The 25,254-nt window shown below is 40.5% G+C and overlaps 1 protein-coding gene across 7 annotated transcripts in view; it reads left to right on the forward strand.

The window, feature by feature from the left end:
- Positions 1-25,254, forward strand: part of ppp1r9a (protein phosphatase 1, regulatory subunit 9A) — a 50,275-nt gene that overhangs the window by 15,574 nt on the left and 9,447 nt on the right. For 5 of the 7 annotated variants that reach the window (XM_040020508.1, XM_040020509.1, XM_040020507.1 and 2 more), the window contains exons 3-11: positions 4,199-4,331; positions 5,043-5,163; positions 9,156-9,260; positions 13,368-13,503; positions 17,163-17,315; positions 20,215-20,268; positions 20,942-21,171; positions 22,896-22,992; positions 24,464-24,599. In XM_040020508.1, the coding sequence (XP_039876442.1) occupies positions 4,199-4,331; positions 5,043-5,163; positions 9,156-9,260; positions 13,368-13,503; positions 17,163-17,315; positions 20,215-20,268; positions 20,942-21,171; positions 22,896-22,992; positions 24,464-24,599 (1,165 nt within the window). The remainder of the gene's footprint in view (positions 1-4,198; positions 4,332-5,042; positions 5,164-9,155; positions 9,261-13,367; positions 13,504-17,162; positions 17,316-20,214; positions 20,269-20,941; positions 21,172-22,895; positions 22,993-24,463; positions 24,600-25,254) is intronic. The other 2 variants (XM_040020510.1, XM_040020513.1) reach the window with 1 other exon arrangement.

Genomic DNA, 25,254 nt, shown 5'->3' on the forward strand with positions numbered 1-25,254 from the left:
TGGCAGCATTGGCACCAATTCACCAAAGGCCCAGTTTAATACCATCAGAGGCTTTTCGCCGTGACTGGGCGCCATGCCGTGCCATCTTAGGCAAGGACTCAAACAGCCCTGGAGCAAATTACCCCTAGCATCACCCACTCCTCAGCTTTTTTTTTTTCCATCTTCTTTTCTTTATTTCTCTATTATTGCCTGTTCACTGTTCAATAGCCTCAGTGTCTGCTGCTGCTCTAAACCATGAATCATATGAGTCATTCGGTTTCTCTCTCTTTCTCGGTGGATGTAGTCTTTCTTTTTTATTTACTGTGGCTCCGGACTCAGCATCTTAAAGATTCCAGTCTCAGTATTATCCCTTGGCTGATCTGCGGTCATCATAGGAGCTATTAGGCCAACCCAACAGCTATCCTTACAGACCAGCTGAGGTGGCTGACAGGTATCATTTAGCAGCAAAAACCAATGTCTTGGATGTTGATTGAGTATATATGAACTACCGCCCTTTTCATTAGTGGATGACTCCCTGTCATGTGTGTATGCTTGCATCTACACATCTGTGTGTGTGCAATGGCCTTTTAATCTAAAGCCTACATGAATACCATTCATATTGTTAGGAATCTGTATTCATGTACTTGCATTTGAATCTGCATAAGCACTCAAATACAAGGACAGATTGAGGCTCTTCTACTAAGTAAGAGGCCTCAGCTTTATCGCTTTAGATTTCCCAAGCATCTGCAGTGTCCCGGCGTCTGCAGCAGCATCCACAGATGACTGTAAAACCGTATTTCAGAGTCAAAGTATACTCCCTTATCCTGATGCGAGGACAGGAGAAAAGATAACAAGAGTGCCTGCCCAAGCAGAACCGCTGCAGAGTCTGCACATAACCGCCAGTTGTTCTGTTGCTGGAGGTTTGTTAACCGGCAAAATACAGAAACGCGCGTGTGTTTGATTTCACAGGGCGTTGATCAGTGCGTTGTGCAGATGAAGGTTAAGTCTAAGAAAAGAGGGGATAAGAGACGTCATTTGATACGGTTAAGAATGATAGATTATACTTTGCGGTTTGTATTCCAGATCTTAGAGAAGAGATTATATCTGCCTGTGTATTTTATGTTGATGAATGAGTTTGTGGGAGGATAAGCACTGACACTGGGAGAATTGTGAAAGGTGATATGTTTTCTGGCTCCATGGACTATCTTCATACAGACCATTCGCATCACCATCAGCAAGCAGCATGACACAGAGTCAAGGAGATTTATAGCTGTTCCAGAATGTAAACTTCTGTCGTGGTTTTTTTGTTTTTGACCCGAGCACAGTGTTAAGCTTGACAGAAACTGCAGGCAGCATAGATGAATATATTTACATGAAAATGGCCGTGTTGTGTTAAAACCTTCAAAAGCTGGCTCCATTTCCAAGGGAGAACCACATGGGCAAACGGTCCCTTATACTTCAGTCTTCCTTTTCTAGTGACTCTCCTTGTGTGAAGCTACTTGAGGAACAAATCAAAATTTCAGTTAAACTTTATGTTGTTGCTCATCAACTATAACTAAAGTAAAAATGTAGGGGTTTATCATTACAGTATGATGAGGTCAAAGTCGCAGCCAGTTTGTTAGACTAATGGTAAATGGACTGCTTCTTACACAGCGTGTTCTGCTCAATGTCTCATACGCTCAGTCACACAGACTTTCATGCAATTCTTTTATCTATACCTAAGCACCTCTGCCTGACAACTGGGCAACCCAGGGTTCAGTATCTTACCCAAGGATCCTTGGACATATGGACAGGAGGAGCTGAGATCGATTCAGCCACAGCAGTCCCGAACGACTAATATGGGTAAACATATTGATATCCGTCAAACTATGGCCCCAACAGTTTGTCCCACAGCTGTCAGGCTAGTAGTTGCCAGGTGCATGTCTGGTCTTACTCTCTTGCCACTTTACACCTCCCTAAAGTAATAAAAGCAGCAGGCAGCAGTTCTGCCACCCTGCCAAGGTTAAGCACACTCTCACACGACGGTGTACCAAATCATTCTTTGTGCGCCTTTGAGCCTCTTATCGCTCTACTGGTATTTCAGATCCAAAAGTATTTTTTCCCCAGAACAAAATCCAATTATTGTAGGAGAACAAGAAGATATTATGCATCCTATCTGAGAAGAGAAGTAGCTGTGAGAGAGAATCTTGACCTTTATATTTCAGATAGCCCTTCTACATATTTTATCTGTTCTTAAAGAATTTCTGAGCCTGGAAGCCAGGTGGTGTTTGGACAGGATGGAGATGCATACCGGGGTTTCTGTTTAGAGCCAGATAACCATCGGGTGTCTTTGTTTTGTAGGCAAATGCTTTCTGTTAAATGTTTCAGTCTGTTTCTGGTTCACTCTCTTCCTGCCTACCTATTCTTATTTCCCCTGTGCGTGCTGTTTCATTTATCTCATCACTCCTTCCCTCAGTCACCATTATTCTCTATTCCAGCCGCTTCCTATTCAGTTCATCTGCCTCCCAGATGCGTAGAAGTCCCTCGCTTGCCCTTATCTTTCTCCATCACTGAGCCTCCGCCCACTCTTCTACGCTTACCTTCCCTCACAGATCCACCCTCATCAGTCCTCATCTTCCCTCATGACCTCATCTTTTCTCTCTCTCTCTGTCAAGTGACTGGCCACATGCTAATGTGTTTGTAGATAGCACACAGTGACTGAGAGAGGCCATTAGATAATGTACTGGCTGCCAATGGCGGCATCGCGTTCAGGACATCCTGGACAGAGCAAGTGCTGGTGTTAGCATTTGTCAGCATTGTGCATACGTGGGTGTGTTTAACGGGTCTGTGAGTGTGATGGCGTCTGCTACTGATTGCTGAGTGTTTGCGTGTGTCTGATTTGATATGTTGTAATTCTCTGCACAGTCTATACAGTGCATATACTCATGTGTCATGTGTGCGTGTGCTTCTGGGTGCAAGCAAGTGTTAATAATGCAGGGCTGTTGATAACACTGAATGATTGATTACAGGGAGGTCATGCAGATCTCATGCAAGATCTCACAGAGCAAATCCTGGCAGCATCATGCCATCTCATTGTGCCCTGACTGTGCGTGCAGCACACTATCTCTTTAACAGAGTGAGTAACACATCTATACGATGCCTTATTGATGCGGTTTTGTGAATAGCTCCAATGATTTAAGTCTAATTAATGGATCCTGTTACATTAATTTTTAATGTCATTTTGTTCTTGAATTTCACCAAAGATCAAGATTCAAAAACCTCCAGTTTATCTTCTGTCCAAAACAACCAATTTAGCTCATCTTCCTCTCTTTAAGCTGTCTTTCTTCTGATTGGCTGCCCCTCACAAACAGAAGCTTTGTTAGCTGGTGGGCAGAGATATCCACTCTCTTTGATGTGAAACTGATCACAGACTGACCTCAGTATTTGAAACTTTGGCCACAATTAATATAAAGAGTGACAGAAAACAGCTAATGGGTTCACTTCAAGCTAAATCTGAGATTCTATTAATAGCGCCTGGAGTCGGGGTTTGCAGGTGCCTGTTTTGCCGGAGTGAAGCTTATGCCTTCATGCAAGCTTCCCTCTGCACTTACATGCATGTTAATCTACGCGCTTGAACACTTTGCATATTCTTACACCTCTTTCTTCGACACCAGCAGACAGCATTCGGCAGAACACCACACTAAAGTCGTGACAAGAGCGTGCACAGCTCTCTCTCCTCTCCTTTCCTTCCTCCTCGGTGCAGGGAGCCGTGAGAGCGCTTGGTTGGGATGAGATTTGAAGTGACAGCTGACTGTTGCAAGGGAGGAGAGGCTCCTCTGAGGACCACACAGCTCAGAGAAAGAGAGAGGCATCCCCGTCCTCAAAGCAATTATGTTTCCTTGCATTACAGTTTATTTGTGGTTGCAGTTGTTTCTTTCATATAAAGACCTTGTTTATCCAAGTGCTGTTAGCTAAAAGTAGTGCTGTGTTCCCAATAATTGGGAACACAAAGCTCTTATTTACTCCCTCGCCTAAAGAGCAACCACTGTTGTCAAGAAGAGTAGTATAAATGTATGTAACATTCCCAGGTGTGGCATTGTTAGTGTCGTATGTGCAAAGGCAAAACCTGTTCCTGTGTGAGCCTATTAGTACAGTATGATGTGCCCTTTATAAAGCCTGAATACATTTTTTTTAAATGCAACTAGCTTATATAATTCTGTGTGTTGTTGTTTTTTTTCAGGTGTTTAACACCTACTCCAATGAAGACTATGACCGACGTAATGAGGAGGTGGATCCCGTGGCCTCCTCTGCTGAGTATGAGCTGGAGAAGAGGGTGGAGAAACTGGAGCTCTTCCCTGTGGAGCTAGAGAAAGGTGGGGAAAAAATCTAAGAAAATCCTAATGAAGATGGGATCCTGTCAGCTACTTATCATACCCAACAGACAGAACCACCCACACAGGATGTCTTTGTTTTTTGCTTTCTTCTGTACTTTCCTAATTTCTTTCCTTCACGTTTCCTTCATCCCCTTCCCATAGATCATGCCTTAAAGTTTAAATCTCTCCCTCGACCATTAGCAGTATTTTGTTATTATTATTATTGTTGTTAGATGTTACAAAGAGATAATTCACAAATTGCAATTTGACTTAGATTATCCCAAAAAGCAAGGGTTGCTTAATTCATCCTAATTCCCCTGACACTGCATGTTTTCCACTTGTCTTGTTCTGGACTAAAATTCATTTACACCCAGGATCTAAAATACACTGACTTTACGTTGTGGGACACCACAATCTACTCTCTGTTATGTAACACTAACAGCATTTGAATTATTAACACAGGACAGGGATGAATGAAGGGCATTTCTCCTCCATTTTTCACATTCCTGTAAAAATTGTTTCATGTCTTGGAGGTTGACGTCTCCTTATTCTTTCAGTTAATACTGAACTTATTCACATATTCTGTTGTATTCCATAATATGGTTGACATTGTTAACAGAAGTCATTTTGGGTTTGATTGACTGGATCTTTGGACATTTATGAAAATACAGAGAATGACACTTGAAATTTGTGGGGTTTTTGTGCTTCCAGATGAAGACGGCCTGGGGATCAGTATCATTGGGATGGGTGTTGGTGCTGATGCAGGCCTGGAGAAACTGGGCATCTTTGTTAAGACTGTCATTGAGGGTGGAGCTGCGGAGAGAGATAGCAGGTGGGTGCTGCTTTCCTGCTGGATATCACACATTTTTTTCAGTCTAAAAGTGGGTCTGGAGACAACAAATAACATGCACGTAGGATTAAACTTGCGTATGTTGTGCAAAAAATATATAAATGTAGTCCCTCCACAGGAATAAATTTCCATAGATGTTTTTTTCCCCCAGCACCACTCCACCATATTGTTTCGCTCGGTCTTACATGCGCAGTCACACTCTATATCTATCAGATTTAACAGCAGGGGTTCGGATTATATCCACCGAGAGAGGCACAGTCTTACACAGGTCTGTACCTGTGTAGGTGTGTGTGTAGGTGTGACGGAGTCGTTACATTAAATTATATTTCTTTTTCTCTGCAGAGTTTCTCTGCAGAAAAGCGCTGATTTTTAAAGTCTCTGTTTCTATTTATGTCCCTGGATGTTTTACAGTATTGCATTATGTGTTTTTGTGCATTATGAAAAGTGTAAACAGTGCAGAGTTAGCAATGAGTCAGAGATGGAGGAGATGACAGCTCCTCAGCTGACAGACTGGCCTCTTGAGCTGTCACCTTCCACCTATTAGTTTGTTTGTGTGGTTCAGGTTCCCCATAAACAGAAACTGCTCCTCACAATGCAGTTTGAAGCTAGTGAGCTCTTCATAGAAAACAAGCCTAATGCAGCAGGGCTGTTTGCACTTGGTGTTTCCTCCTGGGATTTATTCTTATGGCAGAAATTCTGAGGAACATGACAGTGAGATTAGTTAAAATGTAACCAGCAGAGCGACGGAGAAAAGCAGCGGCAGAAAGGAAGCAGCTCCTTCGAAAGTGAGAAAAGTTGATCTGTTCTAAGATGACAGTTTCACTGACTCCAAAAAGCCTAATTTCCCATGGTGAGTGGGAGAAGTGAGAGAAGTTGAAAAGATCAGAGGAACACTGTGCTGAAGCTCGAGTTCACATTTGTGTGACTGTAGAGTTGAGCCTGTTTCTTTTTTTTTCTTTAGTGGAAAAAAAAGTTTTTAGTTTAGTTTCATTTTTACAACAATGCTGTAGAAGCTGTTGAGCGTGCTCCTCCGTGTGCTTGTTTAGATTTTTAGCGATGCTAGCAGCGTGGTTGTAGGCATGGCGACAATAAAAACCAACCTCTAATCTAATAGCTGCCTTGAAATGATGTATTCTGAAAAATGTATTTATGGTCACCAAAGAATGAAGTCTGCTTTGTGTTCAGAGCTAATTAACATTAACACATGTGCACTACTGTGTAATGCAAATTTGGTGATCATTACACAGCAGAGGACAGCCACTGTTGCTATTTCATGAATATTTTTAACATCTAGTTTTTGTGATGAGACGCTACATGACAAAAATGTTGTTCATGGACTGTTCAGCTTTGAGATTTGGGGGTTATTTTTCTTTAGTAACATGTCTGCCTTCAGACTCATGTAATGAAATACAATAAAATACAAAAAATACACATTTAGGTTGATATTTTACCACTTTACCTGCTGGACATTGATGCAACATTTGCATGTTAAACATGTTTAAAGTGCTTAACATGCATATCTAAACATAAAATCTCAGAACACTTAAAATATTAACAAACTGACTTAATATAAGTGAAGATATTGGTGAAGTTTAATAGTTTCATAGTGATATTTGTAGTTTAGTGGTGAAATGGACATCTGCACCTAATATAAAGACTGAATAAAAGAAAAGAAAAAGGAAAAAAAAAAAGAAATATTCACAAATCAAATATCTTTTTACAGCTGGCTTTAAAACAGCCAGAGTGCTGTGCATATTTAAGTAATGTATTCACATTTACATAACGCTCTTCTATTCTTACTGACCATTCAAACTTTCATTTTAACCATACATACAGCACTTTATGGCCAATTTAGAATCAGCAATTACCCCAACACGCATGTCCTCAGACTGTGGGAGGAAGCCAAAGTACTAAGTTTTTTATTATACTTCAAGTGAATGAATGCTTCCAACATTATATTGCATCATTAGTGTCTTTATTAGAGATGGAAACACAGCTGTTCTTTATTGTGAATCTGCAGTTCTGGCTGTGGCCTCATGATGGATTTCACAATAGACCATGATCACAGTATTAGAGAAATAAACTGTACACTTGAGATGTTAGTGTCATGGCGGCAAAAAGTAATCAGTAATTTTTGCATGCTCACTTATTCGTGCACACACACACACACACACACAGATATACACAGGGAGAGAAGGGAGGAGTCACTATCCAGAATGTGATTTCCTTGAGTCATTACCCTCCCTGCCACAGGGCTCTGTCTTTGCTGAGTCTGACTTAATGGTCTAATGTGCAGGAGCGCATTCACTCTCAGGCAGACAGAATGACTTGGCTGTGGCTCGATGTCTCGCCTGTGTGTGTGTGTGTGTGAGATAGGGGACATGAGGGTGATAGGATGTGTAATTCGGTGTATGTACATTAACTGACAAGGTCCTTTGTTGGCAGTTTTTTGTCTTTCCTGCTGCCTTTGTTTGGAAGTTGTATACCGACTAGGCTCGACCACATACAGCCACATTTGGATGGTAGCATCTATGAAGGTCAGAGAAGCATCTGGACCGCTGACAGACAACCAGCCTGCTGTCTGTCTGTCAGGCCCACGTGTCTCTATACATCCCTGTGACATCTGTGATTGATGCGTCAGCTGTCACAGACATACTAAATTCTGCTCGGCAGCTGGTGTTATGTTGTAACAGACTGGGAGAAGGAGCTGCAGTTTTATATGAAGCCATCAAACACCTCTTCATTTTGATATTATTGTTGCGGTAAATAAAAAGGAAACAGTGCAGAGGATGCATTTGTAGGTAGCTAGAGATTTTGACCATTGTTAAATAGTCTTAGCTACTGTGGCTCTCTCCAGTTTATGAAATTGTAATTGTAGATCACTTGAGAACTCTTTTATCTTTGAGTTTTATTGCTTTTAAATTGAACCTATGGGGGTAGTTCATTCATACAAATCAAGAAAAATCGAGTTAAGAGACCTTCATCTCATCTGCCCATTTTATTTGATAAAAATGTGAGAAATGTACAAGTTTAAAGTTTTCAAGCTTGTGTTCATAAGTATCGAGGAGATGGGCCTTCTTGCACTCTGTTTTGGACCAAATAAAAAAACCAAATTGCTGTTGAAGAAGAGAATAATGTGTCTGTTGTGGCTTCCAGCAATTAATTATTAGCACAATTCACTGTTTTGTTGAAAATAATGAGAGCTAGTTTTTGTTTTATTTATATGTTGAAGCAGTTACTCAAAATCCAGATTCAAAATCCCTCTGCATCTTTTTTTTTCAGTACAAATGTTCATGCAAATTTAAATTGAATATTCAACAAGGCTGTCTGTTTTAAGCAATTTGTTCGCAGTTCCCCTGAATCCTGTATACTCAAGTCTTATCAGGAGTTTCATTTTAGGTCAAGAACTTAGGCGACCTCCCGTCATGTCCAGAGCAGAGCACAAATACCGGATGTATTGTAGCCGAGGGCGAAAGGCGTCCATGTCCCCATTAGCCCTCATAGTTTGTTTTGAGTCTCATCTCCTCTGTCTCCTTGTTACACAGTAGTCTGGAGCTATTGCACTGGAAATTTGTGACCCCAGAAAGTTTTCCGCTGTTGTAGTTCTATAAATTATGTGAACATGAATGATACGCCAGCGTGTTCGTGACTTTGTGCATCTTTTAGCCTTTGGACCACAATCATTTTCTAATGCAGAAGCCCAGCGTGAGGTCATATGTGCATGCAGATTTCAGCTTATATGTATGCACAGTAAAAGTAAAACGCAGACATTTATTCCTGATGTCTATACTATTGATATATTTTTATTTGCTCCTGCACAGTTGGTGTTGGAGCACCTATAATTTCATTGTACATGTACAATGACAATAGAGGGCTATTGTGTTCTATTCTCTTCTGTTCATTTATTTTATAATTACATGTTTATTACTATCTTATCTTAAGTGCTGAAAGATTCTTCTTCTTGCATTTGCCAGAATCAAAGTGAATGACCAGATCGTGGAGGTGGATGGGACCAGTTTGGTGGGCGTCACTCAGAGCTTTGCTGCCTCAGTCCTCAGGAACACATCAGGAGTCGTCCGGTAATACACACATGCAACCATAAACTATAATGCAGTCTAATGCAAAAAAGTATTGGGAACAGGACATAGTAATGCTGGAGTGATAACTCCATTAGAATTCAAATTTTGAGAGTTGAATTGTGAATATGAGTTGTAACAGTACAGCAGGATTTCAGGAAAGTGTGTCAAGCCGCTGTCAGCTCCAAAATCCACGACTACTATTATACAGTCAGAGTTATTTTACAGCTCCCTAAAAGCTCTAAAGCGTTCTTTATATTTAGTGATGGTCTCACTAGCCGCAGGAAGAGTATCAATGCAGTTAGTCCAGCTATTATGGTGCAAAAGTCCTACTTAGTGAGAAATACCTTAACATTACATGACGAGCTGTTTTTGACAGGGTCTGCTAACAGCACTGGGAAGCAGAGGAAGTACTCGCACACATAGAGATGTGAAAGAGAAGGCTGCGTTTAGTTGATTCTCGCTCTTGTCTTTCCTGTTTATTGACAGGCTTTCGTTTTTATTTCTCTCTCTCTGGATTCTCGCCATTGTGTGTTATTGAGGATGTTCTCCACTCTTTTCATTCTGCCTCTTTTTCACCATTTCTTCTTCAGTCATCTCGGGAGAAGTGTGCGAGTTTATTTTCAGACCTCGACCTTGCTGGTGTAGAGCCCTCCATTCTTTGTCATGGATCTATATTCATATTATGCTTGAACTCACCTGTGGAAAGACAGATAGCTGTGTGGGAAGTACAGTGTCTGATGAAAAGCTGACGGCTGAACAAAGAGATATCCAAAATAATCAAAAGTGTTGGACAGATGATGTTTGCTGAAATAATATTGACAGTGGAGATTTTCCAGGATGTGGCTGTACAGATGAGGCAGCCTTGAAAACGCAGACATATATCATCTGTCCTCCTCGCAAATATAAAGAAATAGTTATGACAAGTCTAAAAACTGAAATACACTGATGTACTTGTAAGATATATAAATGTTGTAGTCCAGTATATGAACATTAAACTCTGACAGTGTTTACAGGAAATATAATGATAAATCTCACTCCTCGCTGTTATTTCTTCCAACAAATTATCACTCCTCCTACCCTCTCTTCACTGTCACTCTTTCAGTCTTCATCCATCAAGTCTCACTCACTCCACCCCCTCCTCCTCCTCCTGCTCCTCCTCTGTAAATCCTTCTCTCACTCCGTCTGATCACCAGGGGTTTTATGGCCAACTGTCCTACATTTGCCATTTTGCTATATTTACCCCGGCTTCCAGCAGCAAATCATCCAGGTTTAGAGGTGATCCCAGGATCTTTTAAAAACGTGCTGCCGAGACCCCGTCACAGACAGGAAACTGTTCCCAAAATACATGGAACATTGGAAAATGGCTTTAGCACATAATAGATAGCATTAGATAAAAAGAATAAGGACATCTATGTTTGATTGATTATTTCTTTGTCACAACAATGATTCTTGGCGTTATGCAACCCTGATACGCAACTCTCACGCACAAATGCATCAATGCATCAGAATTATTGTCAAGAAGCACTGTTACAACAAACAAATGCGAGTTAAGGAAACAAATTTTCTTATTTTTTGTTAAGTTGAAGTTAACTCTGTTAATATTTGTATTGATTAACTGTTTTGCAGAGCTTTGGAAGAAGCATTTAAATACTTTGAGTAAAAGTGGCAATGTTACAGTGTAAACATGTTCTTCAAGAAGAAGTCAAGTACACAAAATACTACTTAAATAAAAGTTAAAAACTATCATACTATCTATGCCTTTTATCCGTAGCTCATTAAGTGGTCTTATCTTCTGTTGCTGGAGTGTATTTGAGTTATTGTTTTAGAGTACATCACTTTGATAATGCATCTTGAGCTAATGTAGTTGCTTTATTCTTTGCTGTGGGTCTAATTCTATAACGAGATATGATGATTTATCAGTACCTTTTTATTTAATATTAATATTCTGCTAAATAATGAGTAACTAAAGCTTTAAAATAATGGTCATATAAGTACAGTAACTGCCCCCAAACTTTAGTGGAGCAGAAGTAAAAAGAAGCATTTCAAAGTATATACACATCATAGTTATACTTAAGTGCAGTACTTGAGTAAGTGTATTTTTTGCATTCCACTATCAGACTTAATCATGCTCTAAATTGAACTCAGATTAACTTGCAGTAGATACATTAGATAGCATGTCTCCAACACGGCTGACCAGTCATATCTGGTATGTGTGAACCTGTGCTGACATCCTCAAACGGCTGTCAACCCAGTGCTGCTTAATGCTCAAGACGTGTGTCCTGCATTGCTTCTCCGAGCATCACTTTCTGCATCCTTGCCACGTCTCTATTAATTGGAGTAAATGGAATAAATCAGTGGTGTCTGCAGCTGAGCTGATCCTGCACAGCATCCTGTGTGGCAGTCCCAGATCTTAAGGAGAAACTACGACAGGCTCCCCATGCGTGAGCGGAAAGGCTCTTTTCAGGTCAGCTACTCTTCAGACCTCCCTGCTGTCCAAAGGCTTCCTACAGTAGAGTACTTAGCTTAACCCCTCCAACCCCCCTTCTTTTTCTACTTACTGTGTGTCCTGGCCCTCAGTTGTTCCTTCACATGTAGATCAAATACGCCTCTCTGCTGGAGCGTAAGGCTTTCTCTACATCCCCTTTAGAAATATATAAAAGAGCTCTCGGGAGATGAATTCACTTGATTAGACCCCATCTCCGATCCACTCTCGCTCTCTTTTTCTGTTTTCTTCTCTCTCTCACACACACACACACACACACACACACACACAACGCACACACACGCACACACACACAATAGCTCGGGCCTCGCTCACACATACACATAGTTACAGGGACCCTGCAGGGTGAGCCACAAAAATCCCCTTACTTGATTGCTCGGCTTCGTTGGTGTTACGAGGAGAATAAATTGGTGATTGCGTTATAAATTTTCTTTTGAGTTGCAGAACTATTATTTGCTGTAAGTTTTTACATTTTGAGCAGAAGCGTGATGAGAGAGATGAGCATCTTTTTGCTTTGTTATCCCCTTATTTGTAGCTCTAATTTGTACTCTCAGTGCTCCCTCTCCCTGTGATATAGACAAACACAAATCTATAAGCAATCTTTAGCTCCTGCTCTTTGTCATCATCTGCATCTTTGGCTGTATTTTATTGTGATATTTTCTGTGTTTGTTTGCATGCGTAACTGCTGGTCTTCTCTGTTTAGTTCGCTGCCAGCTTAATAACAGGCTGCCTGGCCGAGCTGACTGTCGCCTCACATTATTATGCGTGTCCTGTCTCCCAGCCCTGCCCACTACGTCAGCACATATCGCTGCCATTGCTATGTGGCTGTGGGCCTCTGTTTTGCTCTCTGTGTTACTGTTGTGTTCATTTCTTTGCATAAATAGACATCACAACAAGAAAGATGGACAAAAATGAATTTAAAGTTGTTTTCCTCTTCTGTATGATTTTGTAAAAAGGTGCACGTCAGGCTACATTATTAGGTTAAATCATAAGTTCCAGAGAGGTTTGTAGTTACGCTGTAGGTTATGATGTAGATGAAGTATAAATCGAGTGTCAGACAAATGTCAAACCCTTTAAAATATTAAAAATGAAAAATATTCGTTTTTGTCAGATGCTACATTTACGATTAAACCCTTTATATCGAGTTTCTAAAGAAAATAAATCTGATAACTCACAGTGTGAAAGGTCGTGGTTTTGTAATTATAATATTCATACTTGTAATTACAAGATAAATTATTTAACAAATTCAAATAGTCATGTGGTAACTAAAGCCGGCCGATATCGGTCCATATTAGTTGCTTGCCGATCTGTTAATATTTAGTAAGTAAAAAAAGACGAGAGAAACACCCTTCAAACATGTTTTGATGTTTCATTGTTTGTCCACCAGAGGGCGCTGCAACTTCCCTGCTGTGTTTTAAATGCTAAAGACGCAACAATGTGATCCAGGCTTCCATCCATCCAACATCGGCCGACATATCGCAATATCAGCATTTTTAAATCACCAAATATCAATCCTATATCTTTTAGGCTCTACTGTCATGTTGTGTAATGCCGTGCTGGCCGCCTCTGTGTCTGTAGGTCAACAGTGCCTCTTGTTGTCACAGGTTTGTGATCGGCCGGGAGCGTCCAGGTCAGCAGAGTGAGGTGGCCACGCTCATCCAGCAGACCCTGGAGCAGGAAAGGAGACAGAGAGAACTACTAGAGCAGCAGTACGCCCACTATGACGCCGATGATGATGAGGTATTGACCATACGCAACCCTGGCCACTGCCCTGGGTGTCCTCTACACTGCATTTGAGACTTTGTGAATGATAGTCTGAATATGCAAAGGTGCAGCTAGGGTAAGATGCCAGCCTCTTAATATGAGGAACATTATCTTAATAAATCTCATTATATCTGCATGTATTTGAGGTTCATTTGCTAACACATTTCTCTACATGACACCGTAGTGAGAAAATGAGGCTTCTGGTTGTCACTTAATGCAAATAAGCTCCTTTCTCCTTCCAATGGGCTGGAAGTTATAGCTTATTAGCTTCATAAAACTGAGTGACAGTAGGCTTTGATGCTGACACACAAAACAGCCTCTCTCTCTCAGCCACACATACTAAGAGCCATGCGAGAGTCGGTCCTCGAAAGCATCACTCAGCATTTCTTTCTCTGATTCTGCTGCTTACTTGCTTGTTTAATCCACCAGACACTGAGCTCAGGGGCCTTCATATCTTTGTGTGTGTGTGTGTGTGTGTGTTCATGTAGACACTCTTACACTGTGTATACACAAGACATAACACAGTGTGGTAACATAAATCAATACCAAGTGTTTCCTCACTTACATACACAGGAACAGCCGCACTCATGCGTAGATATACATGCAGACAAACACTACCAGACATCTTTCACTGTTTTCATCAGTGCTCTTTGAAGCTTTTCATTTCCCTGCAGACGGTGGATTGAGAGCACTCTTCATGCTTAAGAAACTCTTTTCCAGGCTCTGAATGCTGATACTACATGTCAGCACTGCCTAAGCTCCTACAGAGTGTTAAGGCTCAAATGTAATGTAAGATTTCAATGTTGAAAAAGAAAATAAACCCTTTAAGGGCTTTTTTTCCTTACAGATCCCCACATGGACATATAAACATAAGAATGGTGATTATATTAAATTTGTTAATCCATACATCGATTAGAGCCTGCTGTAAAATGAATCAAAATCAGCCTCTGTGGAGCACTAAGGCATCCATAACTTGCTGCTGATAGGGTAAACGGTTACAGAAGGATTACAAAGATGCGCGCGGCAGTAAAAAGAGCTCATCAATATTAAAATCTTTATAAATATTAGAAAGAGTCATTGGGTGGGTGGGAGTTATTTCTCAATCTGAGGGCTGCAACAGAGTCTTCAGCTCTTTATTGGTGCTTAGAATCGGATCCCAAGAGGAAGGAGGAGTGCATTTAACAACAGACATGCAACAGACACATGCATGCTTATCTGTTAACAGTTAAATGGAAGCATAGCCCACAAGTCTTATATTCAACCTTTGGTCCTCTAAATAATCTCATGCAATCTTTGTCATGTTCAACATAATAAATAATAGTGACAGAAAGACAAATAATTCAGTTATCAAAATTAACAGTATAGTAGTATGTGCTAAAACAATAATAATAATAATAATAAGGGTGGAGCTGGAGGATTACTGTTACAGCAGCCAAAAAAATAAACACAACATATAAAGTAGAAGAGCTTAGTATTATAAATACATTAATAATTAAAAAGTAATAGAATAGCAATAATAATAAAATAAAGCAATAAAGTAATAATAAGTTTACAAAATTGTGCTAAAGATGGAGTTGAATTAAATATAATAGGTTAAGCTTAATGAGTAGAAACATAAATAAAATAAATACTGATGTCGTGGTGTGAGGCAGGAAAGATCTCCTGTGGCTGTCAAAACTGCTTCCAGTCAAAGGTGCATCACATGCTGGGCACCCTCAAAAAGGATTGTCTATATACATTCAGTAGGAGGAAGTTGTACTGCGCAGATGACGGTGCTCCTGTGTATTTAATGGTCAACTCCACAATCTGTAAATGGTAGCTTAATGTATGTAGATGGTACTGTTTTAACAACCGAGCCTGTTATGGAAATGGGACCATTCGATTGCGATGCATGTGACTGAATCAGGCCTGAGCCCTGCTATCTGGGAGATAGTTGGAGGGATGTGCAGGGAAAGATGAGGAGAAGATGTAGGGCACAGTAATGAGTAGAGATGAGAGCAGAGGCACAGAAGTGTGTATGTGTGCATGTGGAGCGCGGGTACAAAGACAAGTGTACAAATATTTTCTGTATTTCATTACACAACTGATGATGGAAACTCACAGTATAAGCTAATTGTTGCATATCAAGCCTTTATCATGTCTGAATCATATGGAGATTATAAAATGTATTTGTGATGAGAAAGCAAATTTACAGGGGGTAAAAGTAAAAGTAAACTGCAGATGTTTTCATGGAGCAGCTTCACTGGAAGTGTTCGAGTCTGTTGGTCATCAGCCAAAGACTGAATCAACAAATCCATTTGGGCCCAGTGCTTAATGGTTTTTGCCAATACTCATTATACAGTGTTTTGGGCATCAGAGAAGAGAAAAACTGCCTTGAATACATGCAGTGTAATGGCCTACATAAATATTTTTCATTTAAGTACTACTAAAAGCTGCAGTAATAAGTTGTTTCCGGTGACTTTCATTAGTCTCTTTATTTCTGAGAAACCCCGGCCTTCTCAGTCGTAGCGTTAGCCCCGCTGGATGCTCATACCTCACTAGTTTTGACATGTGACCTTGTTGCACTTGAGGCAAGATGGTGAGTAATTATTAAAAAAAACAAACCCCAAACAGGGACAGATTTTGTCAGCATAACTTATCTGATGGCTTACTTTTAAAGAAATTATAATTTCCGCTCACCAGGCTGTCAAACTGATTTATTTCACACAAAGTTTAGGCATAGTTACCTAAATCTTATGTAACCGGCAGCATTAAAATAGCATTACTTATGTAAAGTAGCAGGTGAAGCGAGGACGGCTTCAACAACATGCTTAAGAGTTTCGGGTAGTCAGACGAAAGAAGATGGAAAGGATGTAAAAGGTGACAAATACAAGGCTGTAACCACCAGAGCATTGCTGGCGAGACCAAATCTAGGTTTGGGTGTCTTGTGTCTTCTACTTGTAATGAAAAGTAAATAAAAGCAACTGCTGTCTGCAGAAATTACTGGCAGGGGCAGTTTGATCATAGTTGAATACAAGGGGGGATGTATCCCCTCCAACATGATTACAGCCTTGGATAATTAAATGTCACAGTTGGAGCCTGACAGGTTATCTGTTTTGTCTGTTTAGGCTATTCTGCAGCCTGTTAACTTCTCACTGGAGGGTGAATGCTAATAGCTGTATTGGCTTCACTGTAGGAGTGGCTAATTGCCTGTTCAGTTAGTCATTTCACCTCAGATACCACTGCTGTGTTCGCACTGTACTTAAAGTGACATCTGTCACACATTTCACTGGTTTTGTGCGAGTTTGTATAGATATCAACCTTGACTAAAGTTTGTAGAAGTTCTGCTGGCTCTTTCCTGCTGTGCCTGCAGACTTGTGATGACAGCATGCAAATAAATGTCACTTTTACAAGACCCCGGGGACCCTTTACTAATATAAAACCTCTGTCATTTAAAAATGAATGACAGACAGACTGAAAACCAACCTTGGTTGCTTCTATTTATTCTTCATAAATGTGATAATATTAACCATCTGTGCTTTACAGTAAAGATTAAAAAATAGTGTGTGCGCTACTTGGATTTATATTTTGTGCTCTGTTTTAAATATTCATGCAGATAATTGTCTCCACGTGTGATTTTACATTTCCTCCTACAGCAGACGGGAGAATACGCCACAGACGAGGAGGAGGCAGGAACAACAGTGGCGGGAGGAGAGAAGAGCATCGAAGTGTTTGACTTACCGGAGACGGAGGATATCTTGTCTCCGTCGGAGCTGGACGCCACTAAACTCTACCAGAAGTTCAGAGAGGTAACCTGAAACGCCGCTGAGTCTTGATTACATAACTGATGGGAGCCTACAGCATTTTTCTCTGTCAGTGGTTTGAAGCGTACATTGCAAATACACCCGCAAAGCCACCAGAATTGCTTAGCTACTGAAAAAAGGTAATTAGATTTAACAACAGAAGAGACAAACACAATAGAGCCTCTGCTTAACTTGGCAAAACTATGCTTTTGTTAAGATCTGCGATCCGCTTACCCTCCCTAATTGCTAATCTGAATGATTAGAGGTGTGAACACAAAGTGATGTAAGTCCTCATTACACCTAATTGCCCGTGTTTTTAGTCGAAACTCCCAGAATAAGAATGAGAGTGAACACCATAAAGCTGGTTTTGAACCAGATCTTGGCAGCGCTTCACACACTGGGTTCCTCAGAATAGAAGCTCTCTTTGTTGAACCTCTGCTGCCTTCGCTAACAGTGAACTCACTTTGAAGATTACAGCAATGAAACAGAACATAAATTTACTGACAGTTAACTCATTTATGCTTTAATGCTGCTAAAAAGCTGGTAATATCGATCTCGCGCTCCAACACCGTTACCATCAGCGCTGTGGCACCACCGGCCTTCCACAATTGCTGTATGACACATTTAACAAATGGCTCCAGCTGCACTGCAGGCACTGCAGTGGATATCGAGTGAAAATATAATGTAATCCCTGGGCTCAGGGTGTGTGCTTTTACTCCATTTTGTCATTTTCTCTGCTTCTTGACCTCTCTCCCATAGTTCAGCTTTTCCCTTTCATTCTTAAACGCCTCTCCGTTTTTGGAGTCTTTTAGGAAGCAGTTGACTATGGGGCTGTCAGGCTTTTGTAAATGACAGAGAGAAAATGTGATGATACAAGATGCTGTTTGAAACAGCAATGATTAATAATTGTGCTATGAAAAAAATTGGCACGACCAAACTTGTGATGGCATTGCTTTAAAACGGTCCCAGGTCTGCAACCATCTGCAGTCAGCTGTGACAAAAAATGTTGATAAGAAACAGTCACTTTCTGATTGAATTGAGTCGAATGGTTAAAGTTTGCAATTGTTCCAATCTTTCACTGATAATATGATGATTAATTGAGATAAATTGTCACTGTCTACATAGATTGACCCACATTGTAAATCAGTATTTATAATTTAGGCAGCAATTATTTTTAAACCTTCACCAATTTTTCTCATCTGACTGCAGTCAGTCAGAGTCCGACTGCAGTGTATTCGCTTTGTGATCCACAGAGGTTGACGGTGTCGCACGCTCACCCTCTGCAAACTACTCCTAAATGAAAAAGAAAATCTGCGCTATCACTGAGACACCACCACATTTTTTTTTGGTCTCAAGGAAGTTGCTGTCCGATTTTTACTCCAGTGTGAGTGAGCTATAAGTAAATTATCTATCAGATGTCCACTGATTTGTAGACACAGCCAAATATTCTCCCCCAGTTTTAGTCAAACCTCTTTAAAAAAAAAGGGGAGGATGACTCTTTATATTAGAAAATGAAAGCTCTACAAAAATGTAACGCTCTAACACAGTCATTATCCCAACATGTACCCACTTTAGTCAGTCATTTCTTTTCCTTTGTTCACTCTTAGACTTGCTGCATCACTGAGCTTTATTCAGACTCACTAGTTAGGATCCAAGGATTTCTAGAAGTTCTTAGAAGATGTTATGCAGAAGCAGATTAACTTTTGCACCAAAAAGATTGGAACCTCGAAAGCTACACAACTACCTCTTGCTATTTTTGCACATGCACCTGAAGTTTTCTTGGAGTTACACAGTAGCCGTGTGTTTAAGAACACACATCGAACACAGACTTTTGAACATTAGCTGGTCTTTTTAAACCTGTCAGTCTCCCAATAAATAAGCTGTGTGATGTTGGATTGCACTGACGTGTGAACAGAACAGCTCATATCCTCTTGCATTCACTACTAGTGAGTGTGCATCATGCATTGCCTCCTATCCAGGCAGCTCCCTCTTCTCAGCCTCACAGAGTATTTCCAGCACTGCCACCTACTTCCCGCCGTGTGTGACATGTGAGAAAGGAGAAGTGTGAAAAATATCCTGATGTGATTCTACCAAAATTATTTGAAGTTGTGTGAAGACTTCTTAACTTGCGCTACTGAAACTTCACAGTAACTTTTGGTAAACTTTAAAGTGAATTTTTAAACAGAAGCAGAACTGTTGGTATTGTAACTAATTTCTGCCACTGGAGGTACATCAGCTCATACAGAGATAGTGAATGATTGCAACAAAGAAACACTTTTTCAGTATATACATATAAAAATTTGATATTTGCTTTCAAACATAATGAAAGAAGAATTTTTCAGGAGGAGTAATTAGAAAAAAGTATGAGTATGAGTATTAGTACTTTAAAAAAGCTCTGCCAGTGCTCTGTGTGTCACGCCTCTAGTTTTCTCTCAGAGCTTTCACTTGTTTCCATATCCTGCTCTCTCTCTCTGCATCTCCTCTTCTCCTGTTTATGTCTGCTCAGTCATTATCTAACTTCCTGTCTGCCTCTAATGGACCACCCATATACACTTGTACCTCTAACTAACACCTAAGTTTCTTAGATTTTTTTAAAGAGTTTTAACATTGCATTAAAAATGCAAAACGTTATTCCATGTTAGAAAATGTATGACTTTTTTTCCCCTTTATGGCTTCTTTAAACTACTTAGCAATTCATGCATCCCTCAGCTTTCCTTGCCTCTCCTCTGAGAGTGCATGTCAGTGCTGGAGCTGGGACGCTGTCAGGGGGAGGACAGAGTCGGCTGCCTCTGTCCATCACGCTGTATCGACGGCACAGAGAGCCTGCTCAGCCATCCATTTGATTATTGACCGCCCTCTCTTTTCTCTCCTGTTTTCTTTTTTTCTCCTCCGCTGCTACCAACAGCTCCAAATCAAACACACGGTGACCGAGGCCGAGATCCAGAAACTGAAAAACAAGGTAAGGGATTAAAACCGTCTCTGGGCAATCAGGCGACTGGTTGTGGGTGTGTTTTGTCAGTGTTCACATGATTTTTAAATCAATGTGAGACTTGGGTCAGGATAGCCGGTGAGCAGCGGTTCAAGCTTGGTGGAAATGTTTGGGAGATAAACTTTGGTGTTATAAGCGAGAGATGTTTTACAGAAACAATCCACAGCTAAAATACTTTAAACACACTTTATACAACTATTGAAGGTAGTGTTGTCTCTTTGCATGACGCACTCAGTGTTGTCAGGGTCTCTGTGAATGCATTTGTGCCTGCATGCATATAAATAACGGTGTATTATTCATATGCAGTTTGATCAAAGTGGTGCCTATAAAGCTTTTTCCATGACAGTAACGATGTTCCTTGTGATGCAATTTGTACTCTTAATAAGTCTTTGCTCCAAAAAGGCGGTTTTATTAGCTTTTGCTTGCTGATTTTATAACTGTAGGTTTGATTTTGTCTTACTTTGAGACCTTCAAAACGTCCAACAAGCTCGTGTTTTAACAATTAAAAAACAGTCTATAACTTCTTACTTAATATTGGTTACATATCCTGTTAAAAGTGCCTGTTTTTTGGCATGTGTATATCTGTAATATGTTGTATATGTAGTGTTGGACATTATTGGACAATGCTGATTTTGTCCTGCAGCTGGCATCAGTGGAGCGGGAAAAGCAGCGCTGGGAGAAGGAGAAGAGCCAGCTGAAGGCCAGCATCGAGGAGAACAAGGAAAGGATGTTGAAGCTGGAGAGCTACTGGATCGAGGCGCAGACGCTCTGCCACACCGTCAATGAACACCTGAAGGAGGCCCAGGCCCAGTACCAGGCTCTGGAGAAGAAGTACAACAAAGCCAAGAAGCTCATCAAAGACTTCCAGCAGAAGTGAGTGAACTCTGGTTAAACTGATCACATTGGACCTCTCACTGTGTTTATTTTTCTCGGTCATGAAATCTCAGTTACATTAAGCATTGGACCAATGACAGTGTTTTGGGTTCAACTGCTAATACAGTTTGAAAATGTAAGTCTGCTGGACACCAGCAGCAACTTAGGTTACTATAACTAATCATGCACTTTCTAATGAGGGGCATTTATCTGAGTTTACAACATTAGTCAAACTGAAAGAATGCTGAATGTACACAATTTAAAAAAAAATCATTGCAATTTATAGTCACATCCATGAAGTAACTTCAGTGAGGCTATTTATAGTCTTTTATATGATTATATAAATTATATATGATATTATATGATTATATATGATCTTGCAGGTATTTATGATGTCACATACTGGCAATCCCAGGTTCGCTTCACTATTTTCACTCTGTTTCAGATTTTAATGTTCTAATGTGTGCTAGCAGTTAATCAGAAATGATTTATGGAAGCTAGTGCATTGGGAAAACTAAAAACTGAACATCCGAGTGATTAAAAATGGGAAGGAGACAAGAATGTCCTAACAAAGTTTCATAGTTTCAAATTCTATGAATATTGCATATTATGTAAGAAAAAAACATTGATTACTTCTTGAGGGACTGAAATCAGGGCAAAAAAAAAGACTTATGTGCGATAAATTTTGTCTAGTTAGCCATACTTCATACAAAATCAGTCTGTTTCCATATGTTACTGTAGCATAACTGAGTCAGAAACCTCTGCCTAGGTGCTTTCATTAAATGTACTCTTCTCAGCCTGCCGAGAGAAGCAACAGCTAAGAAGGAAACCTCACATTTATTATAACACTTCAACTCTTTCAAATGAGTACTTTAGCATTAATCCTACAAACATATGTTTTAATTGAAAAAAAACTTGGATGAATTCCTTTGTTTTTCCTTTTACAGCTGCCCTCACTTCTCTCAGTGAACCTGAAAAACAATATCTACCTCATTTCCATCTGTGAGCTGGACCAACTATCTTTCTTTTAAGCCTTATCCCAGTTCAACAGTAAGAACTGTGTTTCCATTTTAATGCAGTGCAGCACTCCCTCCTTTTCTGTGCACTGATTTCAGAACCTCTCCTGCTCAGCTTCAGTGTGACTGGATATAATTGGCTGTGCCCCTGCAGGCCAAATGGAAGCAAAGCGGTGAAACAAACTCTCCATGCTGATCTGTACCTTCGGCCTGGGCTGCAGAGGCTGTGTGCCTTTCGTTATGCAAACGTCCTCGCGTGCTCTTTCCTCCTTTGACCTGGAAATTGTTTCTGTCTCCCATCACGGAGGTCTTCAGATCCCCTTAAATGCACCTTTAAGGAGAGAGCATCCATCTGGAGGGGCTTAAAGTGAAGAAACACAGGTGTATCCTTCCTTGTGTCTCTCCCTCACATCCTCAGTGGGAGGACTTAAGATGTGATGAAGAAATAAGAAAGGAAAGCAAATAGAGGAGGGTAAAGTAGAGGTAAAAGGGGAAAAAAAAGATGTGTGTGTTAACCGGGAACAGCGTGATCGGGGTAAAATGAGTCATTCTGGCATCCTCAAACAGCCTCAACTCCCTTATTACCACAGCTGTGCGAGAGGCAAGGCACTATCACACATGATGAAATGTGCACATGCACACATTATAGCTGTATCTTGTTTCCTGTGTTAACACACATCTCCTCTCCTCCGCCTCCTGTTCCTCCAGAGAGGTGGAGTTCATCCAGAAGGAGGATGCAGAGAGGAGGCGGCTGGAGGAGGCTGAGAAAGCTCACCTGGCTGAGATCCAGGGACTGCAAGTCAGGGTAAGCTATCTTTTTTTTTTTTTCTATCCACTTTTCATTTTTGCCATAACTGAATAGCTTCCTGCCTTGTAGCTGTTCAGAGTGGGCTTGTAAAATTAAGCTATTTGCCCTTAAATAACATTGAAAATATGCTAATGAGTGACACAGTCTGGCTTTGTGTGAAATTACATTCAAAGCCAATAATCAGCATGGACATAAAGATCTTTAGGAGCACCCCCCTGTGCTTTTCCTGCCACTTGGTGTTTCTTGTAATGTGCTCAGGCCCAGTGGTCACACTTTCTCACATGTCGTACTGCCTCTGCCGCCTCTTGTTTGCCGTTTCACTCTTTTCAATAAAAAGGAAGTGCGACACAAAGATAATCGTGCTGGTGTGAGGTTTAATCATCAACCTTTAGGCCTTTCTTCACAGCTGAATTGTCAATCAAGCCTTTATTTTTTGCATTCGACACTCATTCCTTTACTGGATTTCAAAGGGTAAATAGTCGAGGGTGGCACAGGTAAGAGTTTTGGAAAACAGTAGACTCTTTATACTCTGATACTCCCTCTGTACAACAACACACAGAGTCTCTGTTTAACTACACTGACATACTGGAACAATTGTACTATATGTTCAGATATTTGTACACACTTGGCCAACCCCTGAAACTGATTTCTAGGTCTGTGCTCCTTTGTTCAGCCCCTCATTCATCAAGGATATGAAACAAGCTATTTTAGGTCCACTACCTAAGCCGACTTTCTTCTGATTGGCTGTCCCTTGTAAACAAAAGGTTTGAGCAGCAGAGAGGTGGGGAGGCTTCTGTGTTTACAGCCAGAGCTGTCACTGCATTCCCTTCCCAATTCATGACTCAGGATTGTTTACGGGAAAACCCACTCGATTTGGATTTCCAACACCGACTATACAATTGAAGATGGTGACAGTCCACATAAACACTGGTAAAACTGTAAAACCTTTCTTTTGTACACTGTTGTGGGCTGCAGTGGCTTATTCCTAGCTAGCTTTCTAAGGAGGAAATCTCCTTTTTCCTTGCTTTTTGTCGCCACTGTGGTATTACTGTGGAATGTGATTAACTCAGGAATTAGCTCACTCTGAGCTCCAACATCTTCTGAGGTGCCAGAGCTGACCATATTAAGGATGTCCACCCTCAGTGACATCATACAGAACCGAGTCTAGTAAAACCTGCCTGAAACTGAGAGTTTGGAGTAATTTGAAACCTGAGCTTGTAGCTCATAGGGATTACATGCACAGATGCTGACCTCTTCATTTTAAACTTTTGTCATGTTTAATTTAATTGTAACAGTAAATATATGAAAATAAGAAAAAGAATTACAGGTCCACTTTTTTCAGATCAAGTATAAATGTGTTTTCTGATCATCTCAGCATGTCACCAATTGTTCCAGCGCTTTAAAGCAGCTGTTTGACAGGTATATGCCTACAGGTGATTAACATCAACCGGTTGGCCCCTCTCTACAGATTGCAACATTAGAGTCCGAGCTAATGCAGCTGATGAAGCAGAACGGTATCCAGGTCAACAACAACAACAGCAGCAGTTCTGAGAGGCTCAGCGCTCAACAGCACAGCCCGAGCCGAGCTGCAACACAAGCCAGAGGTCTGTTTATGTGGGAACTGCCCATTATGGAAAAAGTATAATATCTCTATATGTTGTTGTTCTGCTTTTTGTTTGTTTGTTTTTCTTACCAAGAAGCTCAATGTCATTCACATCTGTAAGAATTTTATTGGAATTTAAAGGTGAACCAAGCAGCTAGCTAACTTAGCTTAGCAGTGGTGTTAATTTATCTTTTGATTAAAACTTTATTTAGTTTTAATCATAATTTACACATCTAAATTCTTTTAGTTTTAGTCTTTTAAATATCACGAGATTATGATGAGAGATTCTCAACACAGTTTAGCATTTCCGTTTCCTTTACATTAATTGCAAAATGTGTCCATCTGCCTGCTCTTCTCTTCCTCACAAGTGTTAAAAATTTGTCCCATTTTCATGCGAAACAGGGAGCATGGGTCCTAGTTGTAGCATAAAAACCAAAAACACAACTTAATAAATTCTGATTGGATCTTGTCTCTCCAGACTATTTCCATCTTGTTTTTGTCCCTGTGCATTAATTTTATTTAGTTATTGTCAAAAACTATGATGAAAATCACTGGTCAGTGAAATTAATACTGCTTAGCAGGTGTGGGAGTAGTGGGAGTAAAACCAGAGCTGCTACCAGTCCCTCTAAAGCTCACTAATGAATATGTCATATATT

This window comes from Simochromis diagramma, unplaced genomic scaffold, assembly GCF_900408965.1.
Source record: "Simochromis diagramma unplaced genomic scaffold, fSimDia1.1 OVJJ01000753.1, whole genome shotgun sequence".
NCBI classification, from domain to species: Eukaryota; Metazoa; Chordata; class Actinopteri; order Cichliformes; family Cichlidae; genus Simochromis; species Simochromis diagramma.